Source organism: Sciurus vulgaris, assembly GCF_902686455.1.
Source record: "Sciurus vulgaris genome assembly, chromosome: 12".
Classification (NCBI taxonomy): domain Eukaryota; kingdom Metazoa; phylum Chordata; class Mammalia; order Rodentia; family Sciuridae; genus Sciurus; species Sciurus vulgaris.
In genome coordinates, this window is record NC_136473.1 from 2,045,563 (window position 1) to 2,057,902 (window position 12,340).

Sequence of the window (12,340 nt, forward strand, 5' to 3'; positions counted from 1 at the left end):
CTGAGGTTATCTGTGGAGGGATGTGGAGGGGAAAGGCCTCCAGTCTGAGGACTGCCTTCCCGCAGGCTTCTGGGATGAGGGCGCTGGAGGCAGGAGCCCTGGGAGAGCTAGAGGGGGGAGCAGAGCGGGGCACCCTTCCTGAAGGCCATGCAGCAGGGGCCTCCAGGACGACGCCCACCGTGGGGGAGCCCACGGGCTGCCCTTTGCCCTTACACATCACCACGTGGTTCGGCGTGGACGTGTGACGTGCAGTGTGCTCTCTCAGTTGGTGGCTACTTCTGCTGCTTCCCATACCTCTTTCTGGATATTGCACCCCTCTTAAAGATTCATGGAAATCCGTTGACTCATCACATGAAATTGAACCCTGATCCCGTGAACGTTAAAGAACATGGAGGAGCTTCATGTAATTGCTTTTAAAAACATACATTCTGTGCTATAATTCTGGACAGAAATGTCCAAGGGGCTGAACAATCTGGGCTCCCACTGTGGTTGAGGGGGGCTGTCTGACCAGGTGATCCGTGTGGAGCCAGCCAGGGGTCATGGTCACGGAAGGAGCAGGAAAGGGGAGGCAGTGGGAGGTTGCCAAGGAGCGTTGGCCATGTCTGCTGACAAATGCTGACCAGTCCGGCTGCCTGGTTTGCTGTTCTGAGCCCAGGTGGCCGCCCGTGTGCCTTGGCCCTTCCTGCTGGTGACAGGAAGCAGAAGGTGGCCCCACCTGTGTCCTTACCTGAAACCTGGCTGGGCGCCCACCATGTTGCCCATGGTGAGACAGCTATTTGTGGTTTCAGTCACTTTGCCCAAAAGATAAGGAATTTCAGGAATTCTGCCCAAGGCCTCTGAAACAGTCCCAGACAATGGGCCTTTCTTGGAGCCCTGGGGCTGGGCGTGGGGAGGGCCGGACCTTGCTTTCTGCCAGCTCAGGGTGGAGTCTCAGGCCCCTGGGAACTTTGGAACTGGGGAACGGGGCTGCCTGCCGATTTGTCCGTGGCCGTCTGCGGACCTCATGTGACTTCACATGTCTGCTTAGGAAGGAGCTGACTTTAGGGTTGCTTTCGTCCCCATTTAGTGTAGAGCTTCGTCCTTGAAGGCCTTTTCCATCTCCCGGCTGCCCACCCTGGGGGGTTGGGTCTGAGAATCAGGAATTGTTCAGAGGCTGGTGTTGGCCAGCCCGTCCTCCCTGGGTGTCGACCAGCATGGGGAGCCGGCATCTGCAGACGCATTTGAAGGCAGCAAGGCTTGGGTCTCTGGGGTCAGTGGTGGGAGGGACAGTTATCGTTCCTGGGGGAATTAGTGCCATTGTCAGGGTGGGGTGTAAGTCAGCAGGTTTGTTTCTATGGGGTAAGGACATGGAGTTCAGAGGCTCAGGGCTCAGAATCTCTTTTTCACTGGGTGTCTGTTGAGGAGTAAGGGTTGGGAACTTGCAAGGAACCCGGCACGGATTGTTCAGCCCGTTGGAAAATCCTGTCCAGAATGTGTTTAAAAAGCAATCACAATGTACCCGCTCCATGTTCTTCAGTGTTCATGGAATCGGGGTCCAAATTCCAATTGATGAGTCACACCGGCTGCCATGAATTTTTAAGAGGGATGCATTATCCAGAAAGAGGCCACGAGAAGCAGCCGAAGCAGCACACGAGATGAGGCTTGGGAGTGCCTGGCTTCCTGGGCAGCTCAGGAGAGGGCTGGCACAGTGTCCTCCTTGCAGGCTAGTGATGAGGCCCTGGGTGTGTGGGAGCCGCTCCACGCAGCAGAGGGTCCGTGGGCGGGAGGGGACGTGCTTACTGTGGGAACTGGTGACTCGTTGACCAGAGAGCCCAGCACGCTGATGCACAGGAAACTGTTGGGTGGCTTGGGGTTTGGGGACGGCCCTAAAACACAGTTCCTGGGGTTCAGGGGCCTCTTTGTAACTCAGCAGGGGCATCTTAGTTAAAAAGATCACCCACGAGACAGTGTGCTGGAAGGGCAGAGAGCCATGGGAATTGAGACGGTTCGGGATTTGGGGGATGTCCAGGGGGTTTTGCTGCTCTCCTCTCCTGCGCCCTCCCAGTGGCGGGCAGCCTTGAGAGTCCCAGTAGGACCTGGTAGAACTTTGGCCTTGCTGCCTCCTGTATGACCTTGGGCTTACAGCTCCCCATCCGACTCTTCCAGTCTGTCTTGGGTGTAACTGGGGCCCCTGGGGATCTTTGTGGTCTGCCTCTCACAGTTACAAGCTCACAGGAGACAAGAAGCCTTAGGACACAACAATATCCATAGTCAGTACTGACTCTGCATCTAGTAATCCCTGCGTGTATTCGTCCGCCTTTAGACCCAGCACTGGCCGCCTCCACTGCACCGATTTTTATGACTGGAACCGTGGATGTTTGGAGCACAGTGCAGGTGAAATGCAAATCGGTGGCACAGTGGTTCTGGCCTGGCAGAAGCCTGGCAGGATTTCCTGGAGTCCACGAGCAGGACTTTGAAGATTTGCCACCGAGCGCTTAGAAGCCCAGGCTCCGCGTGAGGTCCTTGGTGTGCCCGCCGAGTCCCTGGCTCTGCGCTAGGCCCTTCACGCATGCGCTGTCCTCTCCTCAACACGCCCCAGGCTGCTGGCGTGTGTGCCTGTCAGTCCTGACGGGCCTGCCGTCCTTGGCCCTGCGCTGCCTGCCTTCAGGAATCAGTGGCAGGAAATCAAAACCGAAGAGTGGACACCTGGGGGAATTCCGGGCAGAGAGCAGGCTCTCCACGAGGTTGATGGAAGCTGTCAGCTGGGCCCTGTGCACCGGGCGAGGGCAGCCGGCTCTGGGGTCAGACTGGGCCTCACCGCTCCCCACCTGTGTGACCGCGGACAGTGCACTCAACCGCTCTGTGCCCCTTCCTCATCTATAACGTGGGACGATAGTGTCTGCCTGGCGACTGCGTGGTGGGTTACATAGTTAAAAGACCCGCGGCCTCCCCGGCAGCGAGAGGGGACTCAGCAGACACCGACGCTCCAGAAAATGGCCTGTTTGTGATCAGACATGAAGAGTGTCCCGCCTGCATCATTTGTTGGGTCGTTTGCTCCAAACCTCGGACGCTTGTTTTCTCATTTTCCTTCTAAGGTGAGCACATGGTTGCTGGCGCGATTCTGGGAGCAACATCTTTTAATGAAGAGATGAGCTCCCCCGGCTTTTGGAGAGAGCAGATAGCACCTGAGTGAAAGCCCCCTCCCTGCTCGCCCTGTTCGGCTGAGTTCTTTTGCTGTTCGAGAGGATTTGCCAGGTCACTTTGTGTCCTCGTGCTGACCTCTGATCCTGAGGACTGTCTCCTGGGGCTTTTGTGAATGAGATCGTGCATGGCAGGAGAGCATGCGGGGGACACTCAGCATTTTTTGGTGACTCTTCCTGGTGTGGTGTTTCCGGGGGGTGGGTGGCAAGAGGCGGGACGGGCTTGTCCTCTTCTGTGGTGTTTCTTCTGTGGACATTAAGCACTTTCTCTGAACCGGACTCTGCAGAGCAGGTGCAAGAGCGGAAGGCCCATCTGTTCTCCATCAGCCGCCTCTTCTTGCTGATCCCCAAGCCAGCTGCCCAGAGCAGGAATCAGAGGTGAACGCAGATGTCACAGTGCACCACACCTCCTGAGTGCTGGGCAGATCTCCCACAGTGCCGGCCGGGGGCCCCTTTCACTCCCTTGGGTCTGGAGGGCCTCGCCAAGGTGACCCTCGGTGGGGTGTAGAGCCAACCCGACTGGAGGACTAGGTGTGGCGTGAACTGTGGAGGATCGTGGCTGCCCAGTTAGGAGTGTGGACACTGGCCTGGGCCGCTCACCATCCCAAAGGGCTTTTATTTCTTTTTTACTTTTTTTTTAGTGCAGGATTATTGGAATCTGGTTCCCACAGTGACCTGGCCCCTGAGTGTGCATAGTTGGTTGAGTTTGGGCAGGTGAAGAGAACCTGTGACCACCACCTTCAAGGTGCAGAATTCTCTTTACCACACCAGTTTCCGGGTGCCTCTTTGCTGTCAGACCTTCTCCTGAACCTCTGTGTGCCTGTGGCCCCTCTCCCTGAATGTCCTGTGGGGTTAGAGGGTGGGTCTTCACGTCAGGCTGTCAGTCCACAGAGTGAGTGCGACGTCCATCCATGTCACCTGTGCTGGTGGTTTGCTCCTGGGATTTTAAAGGTAAACCACGTCACCACGCCCGGGGAGCAGACCCTGCCAGTGGTGGAGGATCGACGCAGAGGAGAGGGTGTGGCTCATTGGCTGCATGGGAGCCTCGTGGAGACCCGGGATGCCTGCGCAGGGTTCCAGGCAGAGGAGAGCCAGCCGGGCGGAGAGGACGGAAGGGTGCTGGGCAGGGCTGTGGGACAGAACGTGCCTGTCTAGCTGCAGAGCTGGGGGTCCGGGCAGACCTGGCACAAGTTCCCTGCCTGGGGCTTCACCACAGCAGGCGGGGCAGGGGACAGCAGCCCTTGGCTGCTCCTTTGCAGTTGTTGCTTTTTGCAGAATTTTGAGCTTCACTGAAGTAATTAGTTATAGCTTTAAATTATGTTCAGGAGTCAAAGAATTTATGGCATTATGTAAAATCAGGAGACAGTGACGTTTGATTGTAATCAGTCATGTGACATATCTGTTGATGGGAATGTCTGCTTGGGCCACAGGGGTTTTTGGAAGAAAACTGTATTTTCTTCCTGTCAGGCAAATGGTCACAGATCAAGGTCTCAGTAAATGTTTCTTGCCTGTGGAGATTGACAGGGCCTGTTTCCCATACCCTTCAGAAACCATTTCCTTTCTCAAGAACTAAGTTGGGTTGTGCCTGTAGATTTTATTAAAAATGTATGACTTCAGGCACAAATGACCCTGTAAGGGCTATAATAGACCTCCCTGCCCTGTTAGGAAAAATGATGAAAAACAGATTCATTCTCACCTATGCCCGAAACTCCAGCGGGATTGCTTTCAGTGTCATTGAGAAATCACGACCAAAGGGCTAGAGATGAGGTGTCCTTCTGGCTTTTCTCCAGTCTTGCTGCTGGAGGAGATCGAGCACAACGACGTCCACAACAAGACGCTGAAGATCACGGACTTTGGGCTGGCCAGGGAGTGGCACCGGACCACCAGGATGAGCGCGGCCGGCACCTACGCCTGGATGGCCCCCGAGGTCATCAGGTCCTCGCTGTTCTCCAAGGGCAGTGACATCTGGAGGTGATCTGAGGCTGTGCTCCTATCCTTGAGTCCCGCGGGGCTGGGTGAGCCACAGGAGAGCCTTCCTGTAGGTCTGGAGCTGGATGGGAACTCCATTGGAGTTAACAGCAGTGCCTGCCAGGGAATGAAAGTCAGTTCCCACCTCAGGCAAGCTTGATTCCTTGTGATCACCAACAACACTAGCATGGAGAGAGCTGGAGGAAAAAATTGAGGTGGTCCCTCCATTGCATAGATGATCCAGGTAAAAACAGGACCCTGGGGTGAGGAAGGAGAGTGGACCCGGCTGGGATGCCAGGTGCTGCTGTTGTCACTCAGCTGCGCCCCCATAGAGGGATGACACCACCTGAAGGGTGGCAGGGAGAAGCCAGGCCTCTCAGTGGCTCCAGCGTCCCCAGGGCCAGCCAGCCTTGACTGCATGCTCATCCAACCCTGGGCTGTGCGTTTTAAAATTCCAGATCTTTCTGTTGCCTCTGAGCAGTTTTGTTGATGTGCCATTCGCGTGTCACGTGGTTCACCGTTGAGCCGCACAGTGCAGCGGAGTCGGTGTGTTCACAGAGCCCTTCAGCACGGTCAGTGCAGGGCATTTAGAAGCCCTTACCCACCGCCCTGCAGTCCCAGGGCCCCTTCCCTCTGGGCCCCAGGCAACAGTCTGCATGCCCTGTCTTTGGGTGCACCTGTTCTGGACACTTCATCCACATGGGAGCTTCCGGTATGTGTCCCTTTGTGCTAGCTTCCTCCATTACACCATGAACTTTGTTCTCTTCAGGGCCAAGTGATAGTCCTTTCTGCAGACGGGCCCCATTTTGCTCACCCCTTCACCTGGTGGTGTTTGGATGGCGCCCACTTCTGGTTACTGTGGATAATGCTGCTGCAAACACTCAGGTGTAGGTTTCTCTGAGGACCTGGGTTTGGTTCTCGGGTGTGTCCCCAGGAGTGCTGTTGCTGGCCACCTGGCAATTCCATGTTTAATTGTTGAGAAGCTGTTATCACTGCGTTCCAAGGGCTGTTCCCTTTTGAACTCTACCAGCAGCATCCACAGGTTCTGATGCCAACGTGGGTTGTTACCTGGTTTTCCGACCCTGATTATCCGAGGTGTGAAGTGTGTTTCATTGTGGTTAAAATTCCATTTTTTTTTAAACATTAAACTAGAGTTGGGAGAGGAAATGTCACTTGCTAGTGCCCCTTTCCAGTAAGTGACAGGTCTCTGTTTAAGCCCAGATGTGTCTGACTTGCAAATTTATGATCAGCAAAAATTTCTTTTCCTTTAATCTTAAGATGCACTAGAAGTTACTCAGATTCACAAAGTTAGTGGCAGATACCCATTAGTAAAAGTTCCATGAAATTGCTTTATACTTATGTTTCAAATAAGATTTGGTTGTTTTACTTAGAACTTGTAAGGAACTTATCAGTTGGTCAGGGATCCTGTAGTGCCTTAGGGCCAGCTTAAAAAAATGGAAAGGCTTAAACTTCCCTGCTTAATGAATGAGACTGTCCCCGGATAGAGGCTGAGCATGTGCTTTTATAGGGAAATAGTGTTTCCATCGATGTGATCACGGTGATTTTCTAGCCATATGAAAATAGCATGGTACGTAAGTGAAATCGGACATCCATTTAAGAAATTATACTTCAAGACTCTAAAAACCATTAAAAGACATTGTAAATCAGATTTGCGTTCCAGACGACAGGTCTGGAGGCAGAAAACAGTCTATCTTGTGTGGTCTGTTGCAGGCCACGTGGTCCCCAGGTGGCCTGTGCCCGCCATGCTCCCAGCTGCCCTGTCTGTTCAGGCAGAAGCAGGAAGCAGGCTGGGACTTCTGAGGCAGCTGGAATGGAGGTCTCCACGACCTGCCCCTTGTCACATGTGCTTGTCACATGAGCATCGCCCAGTGGGTAGTTCTGACACATGGGTGCTGAAAGCAAAGTGGGCCACAGGCAGGGAAAGCCATGAGATAAGAAAGCAGAGGACCTGGGACCCCCTGGCTGCCTACGTGCAGAGCCACACCCTGCCCCTCTCCAGGATGCACTGCGTGGCGCGCCTGGTAGTCGGGGTGGACGTGGGTGAGGCCGGGGAGGCTCTCCTGGAGCCGCCTGCTCTGGCTGCCGCATCTCCTTTCCTGATGTTCCCGTGAAAAGTAGATTCCTTGAGAAAACAGGTCTTGCCTGTGCAGTGGGCAGGCCTGGCCGGGTGTCCAGCTGACCTCTTCCCCCTCTTCCCCTCCAGCCTTGTCACAGTTCCACTGCGGGGTCGCTCCCAGCACCACCTGCCATCCACAGCAGCTCCTGCCACCCGGCTTTACAGTTTAAGGAGCCAGATACCAAAAAGTTAAATTCCGCAGGGTTCGGCTCAGGGTGGCGGGCCCGTGAGAAGCTGGCTCTGGTCCCAGGACCAGACTTGTGACTCATGGCACCGACAGCCTGTCACCATGCCCTGGGGCTCTCGGGAGGGCTGCGTGGTCTCTCCTGCCCAGGGAGAGCACAGGACGCAGGCCTTCCGCCTCAGAAGCAGCCATGGGGACAGCTGCATCCTCCCGGCCCTGGCTTTCGTGGGGCGAGCTTTCGTCTCTCCGTGTGACCTTTCCTATAGGATCCTTCCTTCTCTGAGACTCTGAGAAGCAAAGTTGCGTTGTTTTATGCTTTGGTCGTGTCATTTGCTAATGAAATTTTTTTTTTTTTTTTTTTTTTTACATTGACAACTTTGAGTTGTTCTGAGAATTTTTGGTCCTCTGCTCTGATGTGATTTTTCTTGACTGACATATGAGTTAAGATTTCTTATTCTTGAAATCACGAATGTCACTGCCAGTGAATGGAGATAGAAATAGTTGACAAGAATCTGATGGGACAATCTGTGACAGGTCTTGGACTGAATGTAAAGGCAGCAGGCATGGCGTGTTGTGACTGCAGGTGCTGCGCTGTGTACTCACCTGTTTCTCTTGCCTTGTTTTCGGAGAGCAGCTTTGAGGGCTGGAGCAGGTTCCACTATTGCTCAGAGCTGAGCCAGCTGGAGACGGGCTCTCCGGGCTGTGAGTGCCCATCGGGCTAGTGAGCAGCTCACCCAAGGCCCTGCCTCCAATCCCGGCTTCCTGCCTGTGTGCACTGGGCCTCAGTGCTGGCACAGCTGCCCGGGCAGTGGAGGGCCAGTGGGCCTCCCGGAGGCTGTTCTCTCCGTTCTTTCCTGCAGGTGTTCGCTTCCCGCCCTAGAGTGCAGGCAGCACTAGCAGAGGGGCACCGTGTGGTTTGCAGGCATTCGAGCTGTCCGGTGGAAAGCCCACACCCCCAGGCAGCAGCCACTGGGCGGGCTGGGTGATGGCCCTGGCGGGGGCTGAAGGACAGCAGGATGCGTGTCGAATCATGGTGAGAAGAGGACACCTGGGCCATCTGAGCCCTACACACTTGCTTTCCAGCTACGGCGTGCTGCTGTGGGAGCTGCTCACGGGCGAGGTGCCCTACCGTTGCATCGAAGGGCTTGCCATGGCCTATGGCATGGCCGTCAACAAACTCACTCTGCCCATCCCATCCACCTGTCCTGAGCCGTTTGCCAAGCTCATGAAAGGTATGTGTGCAGCCACTACTGTCTGTCTCGGGAGCCAGGAAGGGTGCTCATGAGGACGTCCACACTGGTAACCGCGGGGGGGCCTCTCTGCCATGTCCTGCACAGAGGAGAAACTCATTGGTTGTGTGCGGTGAACGTCAAAGCACACGTCTTCCTAATGTGTTATGTCGAAGTACGACCTGGTCAGTGTCTGATAACCTTTATCAAGTTATGTCCAAGTAAGAGTTCCATACCTCAGTGGATGCTCAGGTAGACAAGGGGGACATAAGTTGCCGGTTACCCCGGAGTTCAGGAGGACTCTGGGCAGGCCTCTCAGGGACAGAAGTCTGGTCTCCTTATGGTGACTTTGGATGTTAGCCTGCTGTGCAGCTTCCCTCTGGGGAGCTCAGGAGATGGTGCAGCATCCCCCTGGGAGCTGGCCGCCTGCAGTGGTGACCACCAGGGCTCCGAGCTAGATGGCCTGGCTGAGTGGCCTTGAACTTGGCATCGCTCTCTGCTCCTGGGCACTGGAGTGTCACAGCAAGGCCATTGCCCCAGGGTTGGGGAGGTCAGGTTAGCTGCCTGTGTAGTGCCCCGCTGCACTTAGGAAGAGCTGGGTGCTTGTGGGCCTCAGGGGAGGACAGGCTGCTGGCCCTCGCTTCACCCTGCAGCTCTTGGAGGGACTCTCAGCGGGGTAGGTCACCATTACATTCAGGGTGAATGTTAGTGCACTTAGTTGACTTAATACGATTTTTTTCTTTTTCGATTTTTTTCTTTTATATTTCTCTAAATTATTTTTGGGAATTCTAAAATTTGATGGTTCATCACAAAAATGAAAATGATTTCAGGCAGTGGGAGAAGATTTTGAGACAAAATGCTTAAGATCACAGAATTAAAATTTGTAAGCGGTATTATTAGCAATGGCTAATAATACCTTCTTTTTTTTTTTTTTTTAAGTCATGGATAAAGTTTCTCTGAGATTGCAGGATACAGGCATGTTGGGTTTCCCATTGCTGCCGCAGCTCATTCTGCATTTTGAGGTTGATAGTGGACTCTTTTTTTACTCTTTTGATGATTTTTCAACTGTCTTGGTGCCATTTTCCTTTTCTTCGATTCTCACTTGTTGCCCTTTGCAATACAGCATGCACGGTATCTCGTGAGCCTTTGGATCCCTCTTGGAAGAATTATCATACCTATTTATTTATGTTTTGCTTGAAGCCTTCCGATGGTCTTTCTGAGGCTGGGAAGAGCGCAGGATCCAAGCTGGGTCTCCCTTGCTCCAAGCTACAAGGCTGGAGCTGCTGGCAGGCACTGGGCCACAGTGGCCACATTGCTTGGCCAGCTGCGCAGGCCTGGGTCCCCTGAGTCCCACCGAGTGCCTGCCTTGGGCACTGTGACAGGAGCATGTGGTTAATGATTGAACCTGGACTTGGCGTTGCTAGGACGGCCCACGCCACACAGCTCGGCAAACGCTCCTGCTCCTGTGCTCTCCAGCAGAATTGTTCTGTGTGCTTCAGTTCAGACTAGTCAAAAGGGTGTAATGCCCCGACTTCTTTTCCTCTTTGACTTTAGAATTTTAAAATTCACGTAGAAGGAAGATGCCTTTCTCTTTGTTCATATATACACATATGATATATACATATGAGATGAAGTCACATATATATATATATATATGTACAGAAAAGAATCAGCTGGTCCTTATCAAGAGCCCAATCAGAGCTCAGCTATCTGAAGTAAATCATTTCTCCTGCAGTTTTGCTTGTGCACATTATTTTCAAAATTTAAGCTAAAGAATGCTCCAGAGTTGCCTTCCACTTTAGTAGAATTGCTCTAAATCTAGAATTGGTCTTACCCGAATGAACACATGCATCCTCAGAGCGCCCGGCCTCTTTGTTCTTTGTGCTGATGAGGCCAAAACCCGGGGCCTCCTCCTGCTAGGCAGGGGCTTCATCCGACCTGCTTCTCGCCTCTCCAGTCTTTCTTGATCTTGCCTTGTTAGTTTGTGTAGGTTGGGGGGTGGTTCTGTGTTTATTTTGCTTTGTGATAATTGTGCTGACAGGCCTGAGGTCCATCTGTAAATGTCCAAGGGTCTGGCAGAGTCGAACTGGCCTTCCAGTCCCTGGCTGGCCCTAGCTTTTTGTTTCTGGAGGGACCAGCGACCTTGAGGTGGGCCACATTCGGTGGGACATGCTCCCCACCCTCAGGACTCTCAAACCCAGCCCTGAGAAGCCACCTGCAGAGGCCACCCGCGGGTGGACTGAGGCTGTGTGAGGTCGAGCATGTCGAGCAGTGCAAGCAAAAGCTTGCGGCTACCTTGATTTCCTCTAAGTGCTGGATTTAGTAGTAGCGTGTCTAGAATAGAAAGGTGTTTACCTCCCAAAGGGGTACTTACATCCCTGTAAAGAAGAGAACGCCATAGAAAAGGAATGGGGATCTGGTGTTGAAACGTAACGACATTCCTATAATCCCTGCTAAATGATTTTTTCTAAGAGGAGTAAAATTATTTTTGAACTCCTAGATGTTCGATTTCCCAGAAACTCAGTAATTTCTAAAACTAAGGAAGTGAACCGTAGCCAGAAGGCATTGCTGGAGGACTGTCTGTCAGGAAATCCACGAGAGATGAAGTCGCTCTGCACGCGTCTCGGGCCCTGGGCAGCTCCGTGCAGAGGCATTTTGCAGAGGGTCTTGCTGCCACCTCCACAGGCCTTCTGCTGTCTCCTACACCAGCTCGCTGACCGGTCTTCTCTCCACCCTGGGGCTTTGTTCTCCAAGCAGCTGTTAAATGCCCACAGGAAGCCCCTACGTAAGGAATCTGAACTGCAGGCCCTGGAACTAGAGCGCTCACCTTCCACTGATGGCGCCTCGCCCTTGGGCTTCACCGTGGCCCACGGCGCCTGTGCTCCATCGCCGTGTGACGTGCCCAGTGCCTGCAGCCCAGAGGGAAGCGAGCAGGTCAGGCCTCAGAGCTTGTGAGCCCCTCTCTGGATCACAGAGCTGCACAGGGGCTCCGGTTTCCTCCAAGTCCATGGCGTGCTGCGCCGGGGGGCTGTGCCCCGGTTGTCCTGACTGCTGTGTGCCCCCGGGGAAGACTGGAGTGAGCAGGGCTCCTGCGGAGGACCAGGAGCTTCGCTCAGCATGCATGGGGGGACCCCAGGGGCTGAGGATTGCAGGTGGGTGAGAGACTCCTGAAGCTCATCCCCCTGCCAGGAGTGACTGCTTGGTGTGACTTGCAGGAGCTACGGTCCCGGGAAGAGGAGCTGATGCGGGCTGCCCTGCAGCAGAAGACTCAGGAAGCTCTGCTCCGGCGCCGGGAGCAGCAGCTGGCAGTGCGCGAGATCGACGTGCTGGAGCGTGAGCTGAACCTCCTGATACTCCAGCTGAACCAGGAGAAGCCAGACGTGAGGAGGAGGAAGGGCAAGTTCAGGAGAAGCCGCTTGAAGCTCAAAGACGGACATCGCATCAGTCTCCCCTCAGGTGGGACGGGCTTGCTGTTTCTGGAAGATCTCGGTGCCTCATCCTCTTCCTTGGCTTGGTCTCCTCAGCACCGGGGAAGGTTGGGTGGGAAGATTTTAAAATGGTGAATGCGTAAATAGGTGCAGTTGCTTGCTGGGCCCCGTCTGCATTCAGTGACCCGATGACCTCATGTGCAAAGCAGCATTCA

General features: G+C 54.1%; 1 protein-coding gene across 1 annotated transcript in view; it reads left to right on the top strand.

Annotated features, from left to right (window-relative positions):
• Positions 1 to 12,340, top strand: part of MAP3K21 (mitogen-activated protein kinase kinase kinase 21) — a 36,610-nt gene that overhangs the window by 9,400 nt on the left and 14,870 nt on the right. Inside the window, exons 2-6 of the mRNA XM_079106490.1 lie at positions 4,970 to 5,150; positions 8,552 to 8,700; positions 9,351 to 9,373; positions 11,407 to 11,631; positions 11,850 to 12,153. Of these exons, the coding sequence (XP_078962616.1) occupies positions 4,970 to 5,150; positions 8,552 to 8,700; positions 9,351 to 9,373; positions 11,407 to 11,631; positions 11,850 to 12,153 (882 nt within the window). The remainder of the gene's footprint in view (positions 1 to 4,969; positions 5,151 to 8,551; positions 8,701 to 9,350; positions 9,374 to 11,406; positions 11,632 to 11,849; positions 12,154 to 12,340) is intronic.